The sequence below is a fragment of the Mandrillus leucophaeus genome, unplaced genomic scaffold (genome assembly GCF_000951045.1).
Source record: "Mandrillus leucophaeus isolate KB7577 unplaced genomic scaffold, Mleu.le_1.0 Scaffold76, whole genome shotgun sequence".
NCBI classification, from domain to species: Eukaryota; Metazoa; Chordata; class Mammalia; order Primates; family Cercopithecidae; genus Mandrillus; species Mandrillus leucophaeus.
In genome coordinates this window covers 2,670,383-2,694,242 of record NW_012108252.1, presented here as the reverse complement: position 1 = coordinate 2,694,242, position 23,860 = coordinate 2,670,383, and the positions used below count along the sequence as shown (strand labels likewise).

The following is a 23,860-nucleotide window of genomic DNA, read 5'->3' as shown; positions in this document are numbered from 1 at the left end:
TTTAAGGCTGGAGAATCCACCAGAACTGACTGGGTCAGGAACACTCATTGCCTGCAACTGCTTACTTTCAGTAGAACATTTTGTAGCAGCCTTTGGCTGGCTGCTTCAGACAAGAAGTATGGAACAATGGAAATTTTATGCATTCCCTAGAAGACCTCACTAACCTTAATATCCCAGCAAATATCCCATCTGTGTTGACTGAGAAAAGCACCAGGAGACCCAGTAAAGTCAATCTAGTGCCTGGGCCTCCTATGTGATACACTCACCAATTACTGAAGTAAAAAGAAGTATCAGTGACAGAAGTATTGTCAACTTTCAATCTGATTCTATGTGACAGAATCATTTAAAAAATGAGAAGTGCAATGTTGGATGTATTGAAAATATTTTATAATCAATTCTCTAGAATCCTAGCCATCCAGTACAGGAAAAAATTATATTGGAACACTTCAGTATTTTTAAACAATGAAAAAAAAATATTTGACTAGAGGATGGCATAAGAAATTTACATATACAAACTTAGGCTTCCTCACATTTCCCACAGAGCAACTAAACAAGAAAAAGATTTCAAGAAATGACAGTATACCTCAAATGCGAAATTCCAAAGTCAAACAGCTACTTACATTAAGAGATTTACCAAAACAGTTTGTAAATTAAACAATAACAGCAAAAGGCACAAAAAGCCTATTTCTTTTATGGTGTCTTGGCTGATTCTTTAAGAAGCAGATAAACAAGGTACTGTAAGGAACGATCAAAACTTGGCCTGAGCTGTCTTCCGATAATTATTAATCCTAGTATATCCAGATTTGTTGTCCAAGGACAAAAGCTCCATGCCACCTTCTGCTGTCACTTTCCAAGGAAGAGGCTGCTGTTTTTTTTTTTGTTTCCAGTTTTCACTATGCTCTGAGTAGACAGAGAATGTCATAAAATAAATGAGAGTATTCCATTATCCGACCAGAAATGCCACCTCTTTTCCCAACTCATTGCTCTGACTTGAATGATGAACGTATATACGAATTCTCATTTTATTCTCCTGAGAAATTATGCATGATCCATTATAAAACATACAGGTAATACAAAGTCCAAAAGCCTGTCATGTTTATGGCAGTGGTGTGATCTCGGCTCACTGCAACCTTCATTTCCCGGGTTCAAGCAATTCTCATGCCTCAGCCTCCCAAGTAGCTGGGACCACAGGCGTGCGCCACCATGCCTGGCTAATTTTTGTATTTTTAGTATAGATGGGGTTTTGCCATGATGGTCAGGCTGGTCTCGAACTCCTGGCCTCAAGTGATCTGCCCGCCTTGGCCTCCCAAAGTGCTGGGATTACACGTGTTAGCCACCATACCCAGCCAGTTTCATTTATTTTCATAAGAAATAGGTTATGAGTACGTGATGTAAATCCTTAAAGTCATCACCATGCTGTGCTAAAAATATTGAGAAATTATGCAGAGAGAAATCTGTGCAAATTCATCATCTTAGTATCAGATGGTTAACAAAAAAAAAAGGAAATAAAAAACAAAAACAACCCAAATTATTTCTTTAAATACTCTTATTTATACTCAGGAAAACAGATTTGAAAAACTGAACAAGTACACATCTGCCCCGTTTATGATCAAATAACAATGCCAATGAAGGAGATTCCAAAGGAAAAACTGAGATGAAAAAATCCAAATAAAAGCCAACACTGCTATTAAGATTTTTCTTTTAATATGCCATGAGATATCTTGATTGTATATTTTCCAAAGTACTTTCCAGCCACATCTCCCAACCCTTCCAAAAGATTTTGCCAGTCTTTCCAATGCAATAAAAGATGCTGGATTATAGTTTTCTCTACCATCTCTTTTTGAAAGCGATATTATACTAATGACTTTAATGGTAATACACTCTTATCTAATAAAGAAACACATTTACAAATATCAGAAACCCAGTTTTGAAACATTTGCATTAATTTTGAACTGAATCAGCATTTTGTGGGTTTTTAAAAAGGCAGCAGTTTGACTCACGACTTGCTGATAAACACATTTCTGCTGAGGGAAGGGGAAAAGACAGGGAGAGTGAATGCTGCATTTCTCCATTGGCCCCAAAAGTGCTAATTTCACAAAGGGATACATCAAAAGCAAACATGCAATGGTTGTTTTAAAACTTTTACTGCAATATAACAATGAAGTAAACAGTAATTAGACACCTACCAATTTTTCCCCAAAACAAACAAAAAAAAATGTAAACAGGAAAATAACTCTGCCTATACTTGTACAGCTTCTCAAATCATGTTAGAAGGGTCTCACATTCAATGATCAAGAAATTTTAAAATAGCAGTAATTATTTTCATTTTAAGAAAAGGTTCCCTTTCTCCCCCCCACCCCAAGTATTTAACATGAAAGAATGGGCTTCCTTACACATTAATTTTATACTTATTTTTGAAGCAGCAACAATTAACCTTTGATAATTTGGCATTTCTGTTTACAGTCGCTACAAAAATTCTTTTAATTTCACAAAGCCATTATCCAGTGTTGCTATGAAACAGAGACTGTAAATTCTAGGTAGCTAAGATTCTTTCTGAAACCAATGTTAAGTCAAAGAAATATAAAGCAGGGCATTACACTAAGTTTCTGGATCTAGTACACTAAAAAGAGTGAAACCTAAGAAAAGTTACCTACTGTTTTACAGAAGAAATAAAGACCTGCAAAAGCTGATTTTTTGGTTGTATATATTTTACACACTGTGTGGAGTTGCGGCATCTGCTAATTGAAGCAGACATGCACTGTATTTATCCCTGCCCTATATCCTAGATCCCTCCCTCCCCACCCCCAACAATCTACTACCTTATACCAAGTATTGTGGATATGAGCCCAAGTCATCCCAGACAATCCAGTGAACAAGTTAGTGTAATGCACTGGTGTGAAGTGTGAGATATAAAAAAGTCCCTTTCAATCTTCATCAAAGTTCTGCTGTAGAAGAAAATTGGCAGCCAAATTCTCATTCTTCTCACAAGCAAAATATGCTTGTATCACAAGTCCTTCAGGAAATCCTAATGCCTTTAACTGGAAGAAAAAGGAAAAAAATATAAATCCAACACACCAATTATGGCACATTTAATTTACTTACATATTACAGATTCCAGCATAGCACTAAAGACAGATCATTACTCAAAAACATACTGCAACCCAAAAAACCTCTTGAGAATTTTACATGAATTCATCTCTATCTGAATATGGATTTACTGCCCAACCCAAGGGATTTGATGGAATCTAGACCCTTTCCTTTACTAATCGCCTAAGAAAAGTCTGTTTTCTAGTTAAAGCTTAAGAGATACTATGCAAATACTCTTTGGCCTAATTAAACATTAGTTGCTAATTGCTATGGTTTAAAAATAAATGACTACAGAAATGTGTAAATCAAATGGTTTTTAGTATATTAAGAGTGAAGATAAGGATGAGAGTACCTGGAGTATAGTTTAACCACCTCATCTAATTATTTGTAAATTAAAAGCAAATGTTTTATTTATTAATGCCAACTAATGTCTTTCATTTGGATCAAACATCACTCTCAATCTCCTTGCTTTATTCAACACTCCATACTAGAAAACCAGGTGACCAATTAGTAGTAATAACACACGGTACATTTTGAAGTAAAGACAGTGTTCTATTTTTATCTGCTTAACAGTCACAGCATTTTAAATGGTAATACTAGCTACTTAATTTCATTTTCCTAGTCTATTAAAAACCACTTGTGACAATACTCACTGCTTTTAAAAGCCTTTAAAAACTCAGCCAAATGTTACCCTCCTCAATTGTCTCAATCACCTTGAGTTAGATCATGTGTCCCAAACCCCTAGACCGCAAACTGGCACCACCCATTGGCCTGTTAGGAACTGGGCCGCCCAGGAGGTGGTGAGCAGTGGGTGAGCAAGTGAAGTTTCATCTGTATTTACAGCTGCTCCCCATCACTCAAATTACCACCTGAGCTCCGTCTCCTTTCGTATCAGCGGCAGCATTAGATTCTCATAGGAGCATGAACCTTACTGTGAACTGTGCATGTGAGGGATCTGGGTTCTGTGCTCCGTATGATAGCCTAACAAATGCCTGATGATGTGAGGTGAACAGTTTCAGCCCAAAACCACCACCCCGCCCCACTTCCTAACCTAACTAATACCTGATAATCGGAGGTGGAACAGTTTCATCCCAAAACCACCGCGCCCACTCCACCTCTGTTGGTAGAAAAAAAGGTCTTCTACAAAACTGGTCCCTGGTGCCAAAAGGTTGAGGACTGCTGTTAGATTATATTCGGAAATGACCCTTAAAATTTGGGCAAAAATCCGAATTCATCACGAATAACTACTGATCTATGAAAGGAGAAGAAATTAAAAAATCCGTTTGTTATCTGGTTTTTATCCAGATTAAAGCTAGGATAGGTGAAGTAAAGGGTATAATCCAACTGCCTGCTTCTACAAAACACACAATTTAAAGATTCAAAGACACAATGATCGAAAAAGGTATATACCATGCAAATGGTAACCAAAAAAGAGCTAGAATGACTATATCAGATGAAACAGATTTAAGATAAACATTGTTACTATAAACAAAAGGCATTTTATGATAAAAAAGGATCAGGAAGACACAACAATTATAAACATATATAACAGAGCCACAAAATACATAAAATAAAAACTGAGAATTAAAGGTAGAAATGGTAATTAACAATAATAGTTAGAGAAATCTATAGCCCCACCTTCAATAATAGATAAAACAGCTAAGGAAGAAGACTTGACTACAAACTAGATCTATCAGGTATTTATAGACCACAATAAGAACTACATTATATTCTTCTTCAGTATACATAGAACATTCTTCCGAAATACCATGTTAGGCCACAAAACGAACCTCAAAAAGTTGAAAAGTATTGAAAGTATATTCTCTGATTATAATGGAATGAATTTAGAAAAGGAGAAGATGTGGGAAATTCATAAACTTGTAGAAATTAACACAATCCTAAATAACAAATGAATTAAATTAGAAACCAAAAGGGAAATTGAAAAACATTTTGAGATTAAAGAAAGCAAAACACAACATACTAAAACCTATGGAATGCTGCTATAGCATAAACACAGAAGGAATATTATAGCTATAAACATCTATCCTAACAAAGATAGATAATAATCTAATTTGAAAATAAAACTAAACCTAAACAAAGAAGATCTAAACTAAACCTAATCTAAAAATGGAAGAACAAACTAAAAGCAAGCAAGAAGGAAATAAACATTAGAGAGACTTAAAAAAAAAAAAAAAAAAAAGACTAGAAAAACAATAGGGAGAATCAACAAAACCCAAAGTTATTTTTGTCATTAAAAAAAAAAAATCAACAAAATTAAAACCTTTAGCTAAACTGAAGGGAAAAAACAAAAATCTTAGGACTCAAATTACTAAAATCAGGAATAAATGCAGGAATATTACTACTTTAACAAAAGAAGAAATAAAATGATTATAAGGAAATAGGTACAACTGCATGCCAACAAATTAGACAACTCAGATAAAATATACAAATTCCAAGTTAAAAACCACCAAAACTGACTCTAAAAGAAACAGAAAAGTAGAATAGACAAGTAACAAGAGACTGAATCAGTAATCACAAAACTTCCCAAAAAGAAAAGCCTGGGCCCAGACTACTGATGAATTCTATCAACTGTTCAAAGAATTAACACCAATTCTTAATAAATACTTCCAGAAAACAGAAGAGGAGAGAGTAAATCCCAACTTACTCTAAGAGGCCAGTATTACCCAGACACCAAATTCAAAGACATCACAAAAAAAACTACAGACCAATATGACTTATGAACAGATGCAAAAATCCTCAACAAAATACAAGCAGGCTAAATCCAGCAACGTATAAAAAGGATCATACGTTGTGACCAGTAAAATTTATCCCAGAAATGCAAGGTTGGTTCAACATACAAAAACCAATCAATGTAATAAAAGCATACTAAAGGACAAAAATCACATGATTATCTTAATAAAAAAAGAAAAAAAATTTGACAAAATCCAACACCTTTTTCTGATGAACAAACTAGGAATAGAAGGGAATTTCTTCAATCTCATAAAGGGCATCCACAAAAAATCCACAGATAACATCATACTTAGTGATGAAAGACTGAATGCTTTCCCCTAAGATCAAGAACCAGACAAGGATGTTGTTGGTTCTTGCTAGTCTAATAATATACTGGAGGCTCCAGATAGGGCAATTAGACAAGACAAAGAAATAAAAGGTATCCATATTGGAAAAGAAGTAAAACTGTCTCTATCTGCAGATGACATGACCTTGTATATGGAAAATCCTAATGAACACATGCACAAACTACTTAATGAATAAATAAGAGTTCAAGAAGGTTTTAAGATAAAAGATCAATAAACACAATTAAATTGTATTTTTATATAGTTAACAATGAACAATCTGAAAATGAAATTAAGAGAAAAATCCATTTATAATAGCATCAAGAATAATAAAAATACCTAGGAATAATTTTTTAAAAAGTAGTGCACAACTTCTACACTGAAAACTACAGAACACTACTGAAAGAAATTATAGAAAAATCTTATTATTAATATGGCAATACTCCACAAATTTCATCTATAGAATAAAACAATCCCTATCAAGATCCCAACCAGAATTTTTTTTTTTGCAGGAATCAGACAAGCTGATGCTAAAATTTGTGCAAGAATGTAAAAGATCCAGAACAGCCAAAACAATCTTGGGAAACAATAATAAAATGGGAACAATTAACACTTCCCAATTTCAAAACTTACTTAGAAAGCCATACTAATATGCACTTTATCTGATTTCTACGTCAAAACACTTCGTAAGATAAGACAGGGCAAGTATTATGATTACTACGATTCCCTGTTTATAGTAAAAATGAGGGAGAAAAAGAATGACTAATCACGATATAAAAACTAGGTTACTGGAATCAGGATAGCAGAGTTCTGATGTTTAATATAAATAAAAAATAAATACAAATAAAAACCCGAAAAAAATCTGGAATTGGGTATTTACTTCTAAGACTTTTTCTTCTTGAATTTTAACACAGCAATAAAATTATACCTTTACTGCTTGTCCTTTGGCTTCACAGAAGACAAGATGGCGGAACAGGGTTAAGAGGAGACTATCTTTACCGCAATCCATAGGGCAATGCTCTCTTTGGCTCTGTCCATCAGAACTATCTCCAGTAAATGAAAATGTTCTACAATGGTTCTATCCAATAGTAGCCACTAACCCCATGTGACTTCTGAGCACTTGAAATGGGGCTAGTGTGACTAAGGAATTTTTTTTCTTTTTTTTGAGACAGAGTCTTGCTCTGTTGCCCAGGCTGGAGTGCAGTGGCGCAATCTTGGCTCACTGCAACCTCTACCTCCCAGGTTCAAGCAATTCTCCTGCCTCAGTCTCCCAAGTAGCTGAGATTACAGGTGCGTGCCACCACTCCCAGCTAATTTTTGTATTTTCAGTAGAGATGGGGTTTCACCATGTTGGCCAGGCTGGTCTTGAACTCCTGACCTCAGGTGATCCGCCCACCTTGGCCTCCCGAAGTGCTGGGATTACAGGCGTGAGCCCAGCCAAGAACTAACTTTTGTAAAGTTTTAAACTCACCCTTTCTATAGCTTCTTTTTCCTGAGGCGTTACTTGAATGTAGTTCATATGACCACTTCCAGCTTCTGCAATTCCTCCACTGCCACCTCCACCTCCTCCTCCTTGACCACCAGCTTCTTGAACTGGTTCATTTAACATCTGAATAAAATGCTCCTGGTGTTGGCTAATTTGCTGTGGTGACGTGAATGACAGAGAAAAATAATACATTGATATTAAGCATCTACAGGAACAGAGGAATTCTAAATATTACTAAGAGAAAAGGCTACACTTTTGCAAACGTAGTATTTTAGGGATTCTGGATTATTCAGTCTTTGGAAGGATGTGATTTCTTGTACATTAGTAAAGAAATGCAGTACTTTTGGGCAAAGTAAACAGTGAAGAAATTCAAATTCTTAAGGCTCTGAGCCTCCTGTGCTAAAAAACAAACAAGCAAACTACTGTGGCACTGTAAGAACAGAACTTATTCTTTATACTTGCATATATTTTTACCTTCCACACTAGTGGGCACTAAAATGCTGTATAAAATTCAAAATACTTGGTGATCTGAGCATTAAAGAAGCCCCACACCTATTTTTTCTAAGAGTAAGTTGTTCCTATTGCTTAGAAGTTCCTAAGAAAAAGGAACTAAGAAATAAGCTTGTGAAAAGTGATTTAAAGTTAGGCAGTTTCTTTGTTAAACAGCTTCCCAAATTCTTTAACATATTAATGTCTACTGGGAATCTCCAAGAAGGAAATATAAAATGTTTCCCAAACTTATTATTTGGTCAACTTAATTTAACCCAACCTCTATATCCCAACTGTTATTTGAGTACACCTATCCAGATTACAATATTTTACTAAGTGTAGCTTGGAAGAATACATTCACCATTCTCAAATACAGAGTTGTATTTGAGGCGGGGAAGGACCCTTCATGGACTTTTTCAAAATGTGATACACTCTAACCTACTTGTGAAACTGACACTGATTAGTCACCTGAAGTAACTGAGGATTCTCTCGACCTATCTGCTGTAGTAATGCTGGAAGCAGGGAAGGATTCTGTTGAATAATTTGTCTCATCTGTTGAAACTGAGGTTGATTCCGTAAAAATTCAAGGGGATGTCCTAAAATACACATAAACGTTTTTAAACAAAAGCAGTAAATACATATACAAAGAGTGGTTAAACAATACATTTACACAGCAAACACTATCAAGTAAAAAATGATTTCTCAGATGTAATAAATGTAGTAAATAATGATGAAATCTTCCGACCATATCAACTTGCAAGTTTTATACGGCAAAAATTACTCCTATTAGCAAATGCAGGGAGTGCAGAACGCTGACTGTAACATGAACCAAACTTGCCTATAATTGCCCTTGGCACTCAATGTTATAAAATAATCCTAGAAACTTGTCCGCTACGTGTGTTCTATCAAAATAAAAAGTACTAAAAGTTGTTCCTGTTGCTTAAAAGTTCCTAAGAAAAATATACACCACAACTAACAAAAACAAAAACTCACTACTTTGTAAGCTGTATGGCAATCTAGTACTAATATACCTAAACTCTTCAGTCTAAAATCCATTCACAATAATAAATGTTAGTAATGCCAAATAAAATATAAAATACAGAACTTGTGGCTTTTTCAGGGTGCTGGTACTTCTCTGGTATGCCACAGGAAACTAAAAATCGTACATAAAGGAATTATGTTTTTGAGATTACTAATGAAGAAAAGAGAATTTTTAGATGTATGTTGTAATTTGCTATTCAGGAAGACAATCATTCAAACTGAAATGACCATAGCACATGGGTTTTTTATTCTTCCATATATAATACTAGCTTTATAGGTGAAGGCAATGAGACTTAGAGACTATGTTACCTAATAAGTGCTGAAAGGAACAGAACCCCAAATCCAAAGCAGAGCTGTGGCCATCTCTTTCCACTCCCATGCTGAATCACAACAAACAAAAGGCCTGTCCTCTGGAGACTGTACACAAAGCAGTGAGTGACCTCTGTCAACTAGAGGTGACTATCATAATCACAGCTAGGAAATGCATAAAAGAATGGCCTTTTCAAGATCAACAGTTTATATTACTTTATTAATATACAGAAGAACGAACGAAGGAGAACACTGCATAAATCCTAAGCCGACCGCAGGTTCCAGGTTCTGCTCTGTAGTCAGACCTATAGCAACGTGTGCGTATGGTCAGTACCCCAGTAAGGAGACTTCAATTCAAGCTCTGCTTTCTCCTCTAGATACAAGGTTTGAAACCTCTCAAGCTCTCATTTCCTTGGTTGTATTAACTAGTGAAATCCTGCTGGCTTTGAAATTACATACACTTTGTAAAATTTATGGAGAGAGTTAAGAGACAAAGTGAGCAAACCATTCTGAACAGCATCAGAAAGTAACACTAAATACAAACTGGAAAGCATCTTTTCCTTAAAACAAATAAAACAGAATATGCCCTCTGACAAAACTGCAACTGATGTTTAATATCAGCAAGGATACCTTTTACACCCACTTGGGAGACTTTCTTTTGGGCCTTTCTCAAACATTAGTGAAGAGAGAACTTAATGAATCATTCAGCTGCTCTGGGAATGAACCTCATTTCTGAAGTATTTCAGATTAAATCATTTTACAGTAAAAATTCAGGGCCATTCCTTCTCCATCCAAAAGATTCCACTTTACCTCCAGAACTTGTTGTTGTTGTCGTTGCTGTCGTAGTTGCTGCAGCTGCAGCCACTGCTGAAGACTGAGGAGCCCCAGTACTAGCTGCTTGAGGGGGGTCAACCACAGCCTGACTTTCTCTATCTCCAGGGATTCCCTATAACAGAATTTCCAAGCTTTAAGATATCCCTTCAGGCAAAATTAAATATTATACAGAGTAAAAGATTTATAGTCTATTTAACATCTTGTCTGATTTTCAAAAGCATCAAACAGACGTCTGCTTCAATTAAAAGTAAAGGATTATTAAGCTGCATGGATTAAAATTAGATTAGAAATGACCTGGGTGCATTATAGAAAAACCCACATTGCTGTAATAATGCAAAGCAGCACTGTCCAGCAGAACTTTCCATGATGATGGAAATTTTCCCTGTGTTGTCCAATAAGATGCCTACCAGGCACACGTAATTGGCGTCAAATTTGAAAAAATACTGATACATGTACCTTCTTAAAACTGAACATAACCAAAGGTTTTTGTGCCAGCTATTACTTCAGTTGACTTTTTAACTTCTTAGAAATCTTCATCAGCTGTTACTCAGTAACAAAAAGGATTGAATTTGCAATCCGGGCTTAAGATAATCCAAAAAAAGAGTTTTTGATGCACATTTGACAGTTCTGAAATGACTCCTGGGGAAAAAATATCTAATGGATACAGACCAGGTACACAGCGGTCAGGCAGGAGGATCTCCTCTACTGATCCATGGTACTGAGTGTCACTCAGAAAGTATCTCATAAATTTGACATACTTTTGAATAAAGCGTTTCTTTGAGAAAGTGTCAAAGTATCTCATAAATATGAGCTACTCAAGTATTTCCAAAAATTTAATTTTTCAAAATGCATAAAATTGATCTAAAATAAACTGAAACCATTTAGTTTTTAGGTGATGCCTTTTGTAAGTTTATAGTACTTATCTTTTAAAGTTATTAAGAGCTTAAAACTGCATGCACTAAAATATTTTGGGACATCTATTTTGATGCACATGATTGATAAGACTTGTCATTTAAAAATTTAAAAAAGTCTTTATCAAGTTCTTACAGATTTTGAAGAGAATAAAGAACCAAGTATTACAATTCAATAAGATGATAAATGCTTCCATTTCCTAATAAGCTAGAAGCCAAAAGCAACAACATATAAAGGATGAAGGGCAACACAGCAGGAAAATGGCTGCATGCATTAGATGTCACTCCAGGCATTAAAACCAATGTTTTTGAATGAGTTCATCATTTCAAACCCTTAACTTAGATGGTCAGTTATTTAAGTGCTAACAAACTACATACAAATTTAGGATCCAGAGGGTCCATCAAATTCTGTTTTATTAAACTAAAAAGTTAATCTTCATTGCTACAGATCAACCTCTATTCTCACACGTTACATAGCCTCTTATTAGATAAGTGCTCAAGATTTCTTCTTTCCACCCATTCACCTTATCTGTTAACTAGTAACAGTTAAAGGCAACTTTTCCCCTCCAGTCTATGAAACAAACAGCAAACATATAAAAAACATTTTAGTTATGAAATGTTTGATGAACTCATGACTCATCTATTTATTTGCATTTGATGCTATACAGCAGTTTTAGCATTTGGCAACTTTGGTAACAATGATTCTTTTTTTTTATACCTCAAAACTCCACATCCATTAGATCACAATAACTGATACTGTTGAACTTATGCAGAATTCTAAATCAGGTGTAAATGAAAGCCACTCCATAAAAGCTAATACTTTTATACAATCTGTTTAGGGTATGTACCCCTCACCAAACAAATTCACAACAATTAATTCCAGAATTCCAAACAAACTGGATAAACTGCCAGCATTTAAAGACACTACTCAAGAAGACAATGAAAAAGTGAATTTAAAAAGTTAAAATAATATGCTAAGAAAAGGTTTTGTGAACTTCACATCCAAATGCATGGGTAAATAAATGGTGGAGGCAGAGTACAGTTATGAGGCTTATAACTGACTCTTCTGAAACTAGCCAGCTACCTGAAAGGAATTTTTAACAGAAGTACAACTTAGACACAAAGGACAACCTAGACATAAAGGAATGGGTTAAACTGTGGATTAATTGCCAAAAGAGTTAACTCTAAGATACAAAAAGAGCAACTCTAAGATGGTATTTAGGGCAATTCAGACTTTGATAATACTCCAAAACAGCAGACAATTATAGAATAGAAGATTTTTTAAAAGTTAATTCAATTACTTTAGCCTGTGTCACATCTGTAAAACTAGCAGACTTTCATCTTAATACCAAGTGTTTCAGTCAATGTCCACAACAATCTATTTCTCAAAAACTCCCATTACCGGTAAAAAAAAGAAAACCTTATTCAAAAAAGTCCCTCAACTCCTACTGACTATAAAAACAAATTCAAATGCTAACGGAACCAGGTAAGTAACATCATTCGTTAAATGCGTGATGTTACATTGGTAACAGAGTGAATCAGAGGATAATGAATTAGATTCTATGATCTAAAATATTTTCCTTAATCCCTTGCAAAAATCTGGGATCCAAAGTTGTCCAGATAAACCAGAAATCTGTACTTATATGTGAAATTTCCCAGATTTTAAAAAGCTGGCAACTTATTACAGATATATACATAGTATAAGCAAAAGAATTTGGCCCGAATTCTCAAGCTTAAAATTTTTGTTCTTAATAATTCATGCACAGTGGTACCTAAAAAGCTACTACAATGCTGGACCACTATATTAAACAAGGTTACATTTTATTAACACAAAATACAAACATACTAGAAAAAAAAGCACTGTGTATCATCTAGCATATATCATACAGGTGAAGTGGTCCTTTAAAATCTGTTTCTTTGAGATTTTGATCTTAAACAACTAGAATGAAGTAAAGTAAAACATGTTTCTCACCATTAAAAGATACTCCACTGCTCTGTCAGGGTTGTTGAAACTGGCTCTCAGGGCTGCAATTACTTGCTCTCGTTCATAGCCCATTGACATGATCTCAGTTACCATATTCTCGTAAGACTGACCCGTCACTAAAAAGGGAGGGTGGAGGGGAAAGAGAAGGAACATTTAATAAATAAGCATTCTCTATACATTTCTTGATTCATGTATACAACATTTCAGGCACAACTGTGCTAGGAATACAAAGATGAGTAACAGTATAAATTACAACATACATGTAGTAGGTAATGGTCCCTCAAAGATGCCCTCCGGTTTGATTCCTAGAACCTATAAATAGGCTACATGGCAAAGGGAAATTGAGGTTATAGATAAAATTAAGGTTGCTAATCAGCTGACTTTAAGATAGAGACCTCATTCCGGATTATCTAAGTGTGTCCAGCATAATGACATGAATCCTTAAGAACAGTAGGAGGAGGCAGGTGAATAGGTCAGAGAAACAGGTGTGAGGAGGAGGAGACAAAACCAGGATGAGAGATGTTATGCTGTTGCCTTTGAAGATGGAGAAAGGGGCTACCAGCCAAGGTATGTGAACAGTCTCTAGAAACTGGACAGGATCAGGACAAAAATTCTTCCCTGGAGTCTCCAGAAAGGAACTCCAGCTCCCTAATTTTAGTACAGTGAGCCCTGTGTCTCACTTCTAACCTACAGTACTAGAAGATAGTTAATCTGTGTTGTTCTACACCATTAAGTTTGTGTTAACTTACTACAGTAGCAACAGGAAACTCATATAATACGTTTCAGAGTATAACAGAAAAATGAGGTACAAAGGTAAGGGAGAATCAGGAGGTCAAAGAAGGCAACTGGTAAGAAGAGACACTGAATTCTGAAAACATGCTGGGGAAGGGATGGCATTTCAAACCATCAACTCTGATGCAACAAGTTCAGTTTCCCTTTGATACCTTACATAACTAAAACAGTGGGGAAAGAGGTTAGGAGCTAGAAAGTTAAAATCTTGCACACTATACAAAGTTGGTAAAATGCCCTAAGCGCTAATATTCCAACAAGTCACTTCTTACAGACTCCTATGCTCCCTCCTCTCAGCACAGACAACACTCTGAATAAATGAAAGTTATTTTCCTCATAAACTTACCTTACTTAAAACTATCGTCTCTTCCGCTTGTGTTCTGGGGACCATTACCAAACTGGATTTGGTTATCTTCTCTTCTTCACCAACATCTTTCCCCCTCTGTGTAATTATCCTGGGTCAGTAGTTAACTATGTCCTATATTTCACCCTAAAACAAAAACACACCTCCCTCCTTTGACTTCATCTTAATTCCTCTTTGAGGAACCATCTGCTCTCTTCCCATCACAGCCACAGCTATTGAACACATGTCCATTTTCTCACATTCCACTCATTCCTCAACTAATTGCAATTCAGATTTCCCTCTCAAATGTGTCCCACCATTATCTGTTTGCTCTCTTTAAACAAATGACACCTCTATTCACCTCCTAAGTGCTTGAACAGAAACCCTGGGGATTTCAGTTCCTTTTCCTCTTCCTTCCACACCTCATTTACCAGCATACCTCCTAAGTTCTATCTCTAAATTACACCCCAAATCCATCTCTTCATTCTCTACTGTCAACACTGAAGACAAGCCCACAACAGTCTGTACATGGGATTACAACATTTCCAACTCTTGTCTCCATATCTACAATCTATTCTTCAGCCAGTTGCAAAAGTCAACACACACACACACATACACACACACACAAAACCCCTCATCTAATTTCTGGCTCCCAGCCCTCAACAATGCTCCACCCACCACACTCATCTTCCCGGTGTTATTTCAGCAGGCCACACTTTTTCCTGCCTCAGGGCCTTTACACAACACCAGCTATCTTTAGATGGCCAGTTCCTTCAACATGCTTCAGTTCTATATTTAAAAGGTATTGCCTAGCCATCCCAGGTAGCCTTCTGTTTTTTCTTTAGGGACGCCCTTTGTGTTCTTAATATCATTTATCTTTTTTTCTTTTAAAGTTTCATTATTTTTTCCTTGCCCCAACTGAATGCAAGTTTGTGCAGAAAACCATGCCATTTTGCATATTTCCCTGATACACAGCTGACACCGAGTATCTGTTGAATAAATAATTTTTTTCTGCAGAACTTTCCAAATAAAGGTGTTTAATAGCTAAAAAACCCCTAAATATCACAAAAAGATTAATCATTTGATATCTTGTTTAAAATAATGACTTTCCTTTTCCCATCCCATAAAACAATAATTTTTAATTATTCATTTTCTTATCTACTGATACAATTCGAGCACAAAGCAACTCAAGTAGCAATACACTTTCAGTCCCAATTCCCAGATACAGAAATCAGTATTAATACAACTGAAATTAAGAGCTACAGAAAACCAGAACTGCACTATTTTAACATGGTGTTTTTCTTTTAGTCCTCTCTACTTCATAAGAAAGGTTTAATTTCAACTCCTTTAAAAGATGAGGAGGTTACAGCTTGGAGAGATTAATAATTTGGTAAAGGCCAGGTGTGGTGGCTCACACCTGTAACCCCAACACTTGGGAGGCTGAGGCGGGCAGATCACGAGATCAGGAGATCAAGACCATCCTGGTCAACATGGTGAAATTCCATCTTTACTAAAAATACAAACAAATTATCTGGGCACGGTGGCACGTGCCTGCAGTCCCACCTACTCAGGAGGCTGAGGCAGGAGAACTGCTTGAACCCCGGAGGCAGAGACTGCAGTGAGCCAAGATCATGCCACTGCACTCCAGCCTGGTGAAAGAGCAAGACTGTCTCCAAAAAAAAAAAAAAAAAAAAAAGGTCAAAGTATTAAGTCATGGTGCAGATACAAACAAACACAGGCTGATAGTGAAGTCTCCACATCTAATCATTATACTATGACTCCTAAAATCATGTTTCCTAGTTAAATTATAGAATTTCAAAAAATACCTATCAGCAGTGTGATACTTTTTAGATCTTAAAAGTCCAAAGGCAAATGACTTGTAAAAAGAACTAGAGAGGCTGGCATGGTGGCTCACACCTGTAATCCCAGCACTTTGGGAGGCTGAGGTGGGCGAATCACCTAAGGTCAGGTGTTCAAGACCAGCGTGGCCAACGTGGTGAAACCCCGTATCTACTAAAAACACAAAAATTAGCTGGGCATGGTGGCAGGTGCCTGTAATCCCAGCTATTTGGAAGGCTGAGGCAGGAGAATTTCTTGAACCCAGGAGGCGGGGATTGCAGTGAGCTTAGCCTGCGCCACTGCACTCCAGCCTGGGTGACAAAGACAGAGAGTGAGTCAAAAAAACAAACAAACAAACAAACAAAACGAGAGAGACTGGACAAGAAACAGAGTAATGAGGCCAAAGAGGTGGTGATGAAGAACTTTATATATGCCATTCAGAATAAGCTTTGATCATATTACCTGACTTCAAATACTATTACCAGGCTACTGTAATCAAAACAGCATGGTACTGGTATAAAAACAGACTCATCGATCAACGGAACAGAATAGAGAACCCAGAAATAAAGCCGCATACCCTACAACCAAATTGATCTTCAACAAAGTCAACAAAAACATGCATGGGGGAAAGGACGCCCCATTCAACAAACAGTGCTGGGAAATTGGATAGCCACATTTAGAAGAATGAAACTAGACCCAGACTTCTCATCAAACACAAAAGTTAACTCAAAACAGATTAAAGCCTAAATATTAAGACCTGAAACTACAAAAAACCGAGAAGAAAACCTAGAAAAACTCTTCTGGACACTGGCATAGGAAATCTAACAAAGTGTTATTATCTAGAACTTCAACATCAAGAAAAAACCAAATAACCCCATTAAAAAGTGGGCAAAAACCATGACTGGACATTTTTCAAAAGAAGACATACAAGTGGCCAACAAACATGAAAAAATGCTCAACATCACTAATCATCAGAGAAATGCAAATTAAAACCACAATGAGATGTCCCATGTCACACCAGATGTCAGGCAAGGATGCGAAGCAAATAGAATGCTTACATACTGCCGGCGAGAATGTCAATTAGTATATCCTTGATGGAAAACAGCACGGAAATTTCTCAAAGAACTTAAAAACAGAACTATCATTTAATCCAGAAATTCCACTACTATGTATATACCCAAAGGGAAATAAATCATTATATCAAAAAGATACCTGCACTTGTATGTTAATCATGGCATTATTCACAATAGTAAAGATATGGAATCATTAAATGGAGGATGAGATAAAGAAAATGGGGTGTGTGTGTGTAAAAGTACTCACCCATCAAAAATAATAAAATCATGTCTTTTTTACAGCAACATGGATAGAACTATGGAGGCCACTATCCTAAATGAAATAACTCAGAAACAGTCAAATACCACATGTCCTCACAAGTTGGAGCTGAACCATGGGCACACATCATATAGAATGGAATAATACACACTGGAAACGACAAAAGGTAGGGAGTGGAGTATGGGTTCAAAAATTTCCTTTTTGGTACAATAAATGTTCATTATTCAGGTGATGGCTACACTAAAAGCCCAAACTTCACCACCACGTAATATATGCATGTAAGAAATCTGCACTTGTACTCTCTAAATATATACAAATTTTAAAAATTAAAAAGAATAAGCTCTGGACTTACTTTCTAGATCATGAGGAACTATTAAAGGAATTAACAAAGACCCCATCAGAGTTGCTTTTTAGAAAATACACTCTGGTAAGGAAGAGGCAGACCAGGTGGATAAGGCTAATGCAAGAGTATAAGTGAAATAAGGACCCGAACTAAGGCAACTAAATGACAGGGAAAACAAATATTCCAGAGACTTTAAGAGAGGGAGTCATTAGTAACTGTGGAATGATGGGAGGAAGTGGAAGGGGGAAGGAGGAAGGAAGAAGAGAGGTCAGAGGGGAGAGGAGAGAAAGGAAAAGAAACAGACTTACTGGGCCAAAAGAGGCAGAGGGTGGATGAATGACTGATGGTACAAGTAAGAAGGGAACAAAAGGAAAGACTCAGACTGGGGAATAAAAAATGAGTCAGTTTGAAACCTAAAGTCATGGAGGTTCTAAGTTTTCTAGTTGACAATGTCAAGATACGAGTTTGGGAGTTCAGAGGGAGATCTGTACTGCAGCTATAATTTGGGGAATCTACATGGTATATGGATGGTATTGGTCATTCCCATAGTCTGAACTATGACCTAGAATGGAACCATAGAAAACTCATACATTTAATAGTCAGGTAAACTAAAATGAATTAACTGGCCGGTCGTTGTGGCTCACGCCTGTAATCCCAGTACTCCGGGAGGCCGAGGCGGGCAGATTACAAGGCCAGGAGATTGAGACCATCCTGACTAACACAGTGAAACCCCATCACTACTAAAAATACACAAAATTAGCCAGGCGTGGTGGCACGTGCCTGTAATCCCAGCTACACAGGAGGCTGAGGCAGGAGAATTGCTTGAACCCGGGTGGTGGAGGTTGCAGTGAGCCAAGGTCACGCCACTGCACTCCAATCTGGGCGAGAGCGCGAGACTACATCTCAAAAAAAAAAAAAAAAAAAAAGAAAAAAAAAAAAAAAAAAAAAGAAAGAAGAAGAAAAGAAAAGAAAAGCTTAAGAAGGAAGAGCCTGAGGTATGGATCAGGAAGAGTGGTGTCACAGAAGCCAAAGAAGGAAAGTTTAAAGAAGCAAGGTTAATTTGTGCAGCAACAAGATAAATCAGAATAAAATAAAAAAGCAGGAATCAACATAGAGACTTGGGTAAATTAAAGATGAAAATGTAGAGGGATCCCGACACCATAAAGTTGAGAATGGGAAGTAAGACATAGTCACAGAGGCTTGAGTGTAGCAGCAGCAGCTACAGCATGGCCTCCCAGGCTCCCACTCGGGAGCATCAATGCATTACAGCTGCAGCAGCAGTGACCACAGCCAGAGCCTTCAGCACCATTAGCCACAAGTGCCAGCTGGCTCCAGCCCCGAGGCCACAGACAGTTTACTGATCTCTGGGTAATCCTATTCTCCAGCTCTTCCAATTCCTAACAATTTCCTAAGATTAAGCCTTTCCCTGTTTGAAATAGATGGTTTCTGTTTTCCTGGCTGGAGACTAACTCATACTGTATTTGACAGCAGAGTGTTTCAGGACACTGTTCCTCAAAGATGAAAATCTGGGGTTGGCACACCCAGGCAATCTTAGATAATTTAAACTACTGTTTTGCTACTACATGTACATGCCATCTTCCATGGCAACGAGCGCATCACGGAGTTCCAGCTCAACTAGGTCAGAGAACCAACTCAGATGCTAGGAGGTGGTACTGCTGCTGGAACTCTGCTGCTGTAGAAGCTAAGCAGGAATCCAGAGCCTGTACTGCACCAAAGCTGCTGTTTCTACCTATTCCTCGCTTTCTCCCTCCCTGCCATTTAAGAGTACCAAATAGTAGGAATGGAGTTGCCAGCCAATAAACCAGTAATTAGCAGGAACTATATCAGAGATGCTACAATGGGAGAAAAAAAAAGGTGCTTCATTTTGATAGACTGGAGTGACGGGAGATGGAAAGGCATTATTCAGCAGGTCAAAGTTGGGATAAAAAAGCATTTTTGCTGCAAGCCAATGCAAGCAACATGATATAGATGGGAATGTACAGTGCCATCAAGTTGGAATTAAGTCTGAAGGTGAATACACATGATGTGTGAGACAGATCTAGAAAAATGTCATACCCATTTCAAAGACCCTTTGTAATAAACCCATACATACACACATCAACCATGTTAGGATCACATTTAAAATTTCCATCTGGAAAATGGAAATTTATTTGCTTTAACCAAGTATGCTTAACTCGAGCAAGTTTTAAATAACTCAATACATAAATATTAATTTAAAAGTCTTTAGTAACACTTAATTGAATTACTTAATTCAATCATTTTACAGCTTGATTATAAATAACCATGCAAATTATTAACACTTTTATCACGATCTAGAAAAGTGAAGCCTCTTACCTATCTCTTTACAGGTTGTTTACAAGGAAAAGTAGATACTTACCAAGTGCACTCGTTGCATCTTCAAAAAGGTTTGATCGAGAAGAATCTCCCGATGTACTATAAAAGGATTTTAGAACAATCACATTTTAAAAAGTATATACAATTTAATTTACATTAGTTTAGTAACTATCCAATTTGTAAACAGATTCTTTGATTTTAATTAAATATAAAAGTCTGACTAAAGTATTTAAACTGTCTCTTCTAGATTAAATCCAAAAGCTTTATCTACAACATTTGTGGTTTGGGAAAAATTTTCAATCTTGGTACTCCTCCTATTCTGAAAATCCATCATTTTAAATGTCAAAATATATAAAATAATATCCTAACAGACAGCATCTGTCTATTGAATACAAAAAAGATAATGCACATTTACCTGAAGTAATTTACATGAGAAGTTAAATAATTTATAAATCAAGTCACACCAGAAGAAATATCAAAAGCAGTATACAGTAAAATGGCACATGAAGAAACCAAATTAGGCTATAGTCTTTACATAATGAGATCTTACAGATAAGTTCTGAACGAGGACACTGAAAGAAGACATTCAAATAAAGAAATATAGCATATGCAAAAAAGGTAGATATGGGTTAAATCCAAGTTTGAATGTAATGAAAATCAGTGTAAAAAGATTAAGTTTCTGTTGGGAAACTACAGAGAAGTCTGCAATAAAAGAAAATTATGAAAGACCATGAAGAGCAGGCCAAAGAAAAATAAACTTAAGTTTACAACAGTGGTAAAGGTAGTAGTTGCAAGTTTAAATTAAAGCAGACACGCATAAACACTTAGACCTGAGTCTCAATTAAAAAAAACACCCATTATATTTCAGTTCTGAGAAAGCCCTTGGTAGTATATAGTAAGAGCAGAAAACCCAAGTTTGGATTCGTAAATTACTGAACCTTTCTAAGCCTGTTTCTTCATCAGTACAATGGTCAATGATAGTATCATATACTCCAGAGTGTTGTGGGTAGGGCTACACTAGTAGACTGCTTAGCAAAGTGCCTGGCATCATAACACCCAATATGAATATTATGATTAATATAATCCTTTGGTATAATTTTTAAGTTCTTCATTAAATATACTGTAAAACTAATGCAGAGAAAATAAAATTTCAAAAAGCACAATATATAAAAACTAAATTTTTCCTACCCCAACCCAGAGACCACCACTATGACACCAATTTCTATTTAAAAGAATAACAATTTGCGTCTTACTTTGTTTGTTGTTTTGTTTTTTAAGCTTTTGTGTTTTTTAACTTAACAATCATTCTATGTCGCCACAATCAAATCTACTTCAATTTCTTCCCACAGATGCACAATATTCCATTTAAAAGACCAAATTAAGCTCTTATTAAGGAATGCGTATTTTGGTTTCCTGCATTTAAATTCTTTCTGTAGTCAAATTTATCAATCTTTCCTGTTACAACTTTTTTTGTTGTTGTTGTTGTCTTGCTTAGGAATGACTTCGCAAAGTGAAGATTATTCTTTCGTTCCCTTGTTCTCCATTAGTTTACGGCTTTTCTTTTGCATTAAATCCGTATCTATCTGTAATTTATTTTTGCAGGTGTATAGTATGAGAGGTCATTCTTTTTTCATTCCAGATGATGAGATCTCAACAGCATTTTCCCCACATTGTTCTGAAATTGTATCTTTATTTTCTATTAAGTTCCTCTATCTATTTGCGTCTATTTCTAAGCTACTGTTGATTTCCCTGACCAATCTTTGTAATATGAGCCATTCCAAACTGTTTTAATCACTACTGTATAACACATTTTAAAATCCGGGAAGACTCGTCTCCCTTAGAATAATTTACACTATTATCACACATTGTCTTTAAAAAGTTCTCTTTAAACACCACAGATAAGACTGGGTGTACTTATACTTTAACCACTATTCTTTAATCTTGATTCTGTCTCACTACTTCTCCCCTCTCCAACCACAGAGGAAACCACTCATCAGTTATATGTCAACGCTTGCCTACTTCTCTTCTACACATTAACATGCATACCCACAGAAAATGTACGATGTTGTTTATGGGTTTTGTCTGGTTTATGGTTATCACCTATACTCTTTTGCAACCTGCTTTTTTCACTCAATAACAAAGCCTCAAAACCACACTTATTTAACATGCTTATATAGTACATACTTTAACTGTCTTGCAGTATCAGTTAGCAGAGTTTCTCAAATTTTACAAATTTCAAGAATCCCAAGTATTCACCAGGAGGGCTTGCTGATTTCTGGGATCCACTCCCAGATAATTCTGATTTACAGGTCCAGGGTGGCCCAAGAATTCACGTCAAACACACTCCCAGTGATGCTGATGCGGCCTATTGACAACTACACTTTGAGTAGTCCTGTTCTCTACTATGAATAAACCACAGGTCAATTTAGGATTCCAATTTGTCCTTTAATTACAAACAATACGGTCATGGGCACAAGTGCAGTTCCTCTCAGGTAGATATCAAGTGGAATTTTCACTGTAATAGACAATTTTTAAAAGAACAAAATTGACCTAAAGAAACAAACCCCTAATAACAAACAGACTTCCCGACACTCCAAACTCTTATCAGCTTATCTCCTGATAATTATTCACTAGGTTTTGTGTTTCACAGGACAGTAGATACTTTCCAGCAAAGATAAAGGAACTAAGACACATTTAAGCAGCTTGTTTTCTGAGTTTCTCTCATTCCTCTCTTTCTATATTTCTCTGAGGTAAAATTTTCAGAAATAAGAATAAGCAGTTGGTATACAAAGTCCAACTAAGAAACTCTAGTGTCTGCTTTCCGGGATCACTGACCATCAAGTTACTCATGCAACTTTTGTAGGTCTGAAAAGATAATCCTGGCTCTTTTTAGAATAACGTTAAGTAAAACTGCAACTCCGGGAAGAAAATAAAGGTAGAGTTAATGGGCTGGGCGTGGTGGCTCACACCTATAATCCCAGCTACTCAGGAGGCTGAGACAGGAGAATCGCTTGAACCCGGGAGGTGGAGACTGCAGTGAGCCACGATCATGCCACTGCACTCTAGCCTGGGTGACAGAGCGAGACTCTGTCTCAAAAAAAAAAAAAAAAAAGAGTTAAGAAACAAATTTAAATCTATGGCATTAGTACATTAAAATGTATTGATCAACTTTAAAATTCTCACACTAAGTTTTTTTTTAAAGGAGCTTAAAGCAATTAAGAGAATAAGATGTACTGTGCCGACTGACTTAAGACGTATTAAGTTTGTAATATTTAAGTGCTTTGGTGAACCAATTTTTAAAATTTCTAAGTTCCCTCTCACACACAGACCTGATCAACAGCTCTGTGATGTAACAGCTTAACCTGACTGTACGTGGTATCCACTAGGATAAGATGGTTGAATGCATTTCTAGTTGTACATGGGAAAGATGGGTCAAGTTAGGCAATGGTGTCACAGAATACTTAAAGCAGTGTTCTAGGCAAGTAACAGCGCAAATATTTTATTGCCTAAACCCATGTTATCTTCTTAGGGAATCAATTCTTTAGAAAGAGACCCCTGAGTAAGCAATGAATCCAGTGGCTCAGACTCCTCCAAACACGGTTGACTAAGTCAGACACAGAAACCACACTCAAAGGCAGAACACT

General features: G+C 36.4%; 1 protein-coding gene across 1 annotated transcript in view; it reads right to left on the bottom strand.

Annotated features, from left to right (window-relative positions):
• Positions 1-370: 370 nt before the first annotated feature.
• Positions 371-23,860, bottom strand: part of RAD23B (RAD23 homolog B (S. cerevisiae)) — a 46,436-nt gene continuing 22,946 nt past the window's right edge. The window contains exons 5-10 of the mRNA XM_011966368.1: positions 20,260-20,315; positions 13,204-13,331; positions 10,297-10,432; positions 8,605-8,732; positions 7,633-7,803; positions 371-3,038 (exon numbers count right to left, since the gene is read on the bottom strand). Coding sequence (XP_011821758.1) covers positions 2,925-3,038; positions 7,633-7,803; positions 8,605-8,732; positions 10,297-10,432; positions 13,204-13,331; positions 20,260-20,315 — 733 coding nt within the window. The 3' untranslated portion in view covers positions 371-2,924. The remainder of the gene's footprint in view (positions 3,039-7,632; positions 7,804-8,604; positions 8,733-10,296; positions 10,433-13,203; positions 13,332-20,259; positions 20,316-23,860) is intronic.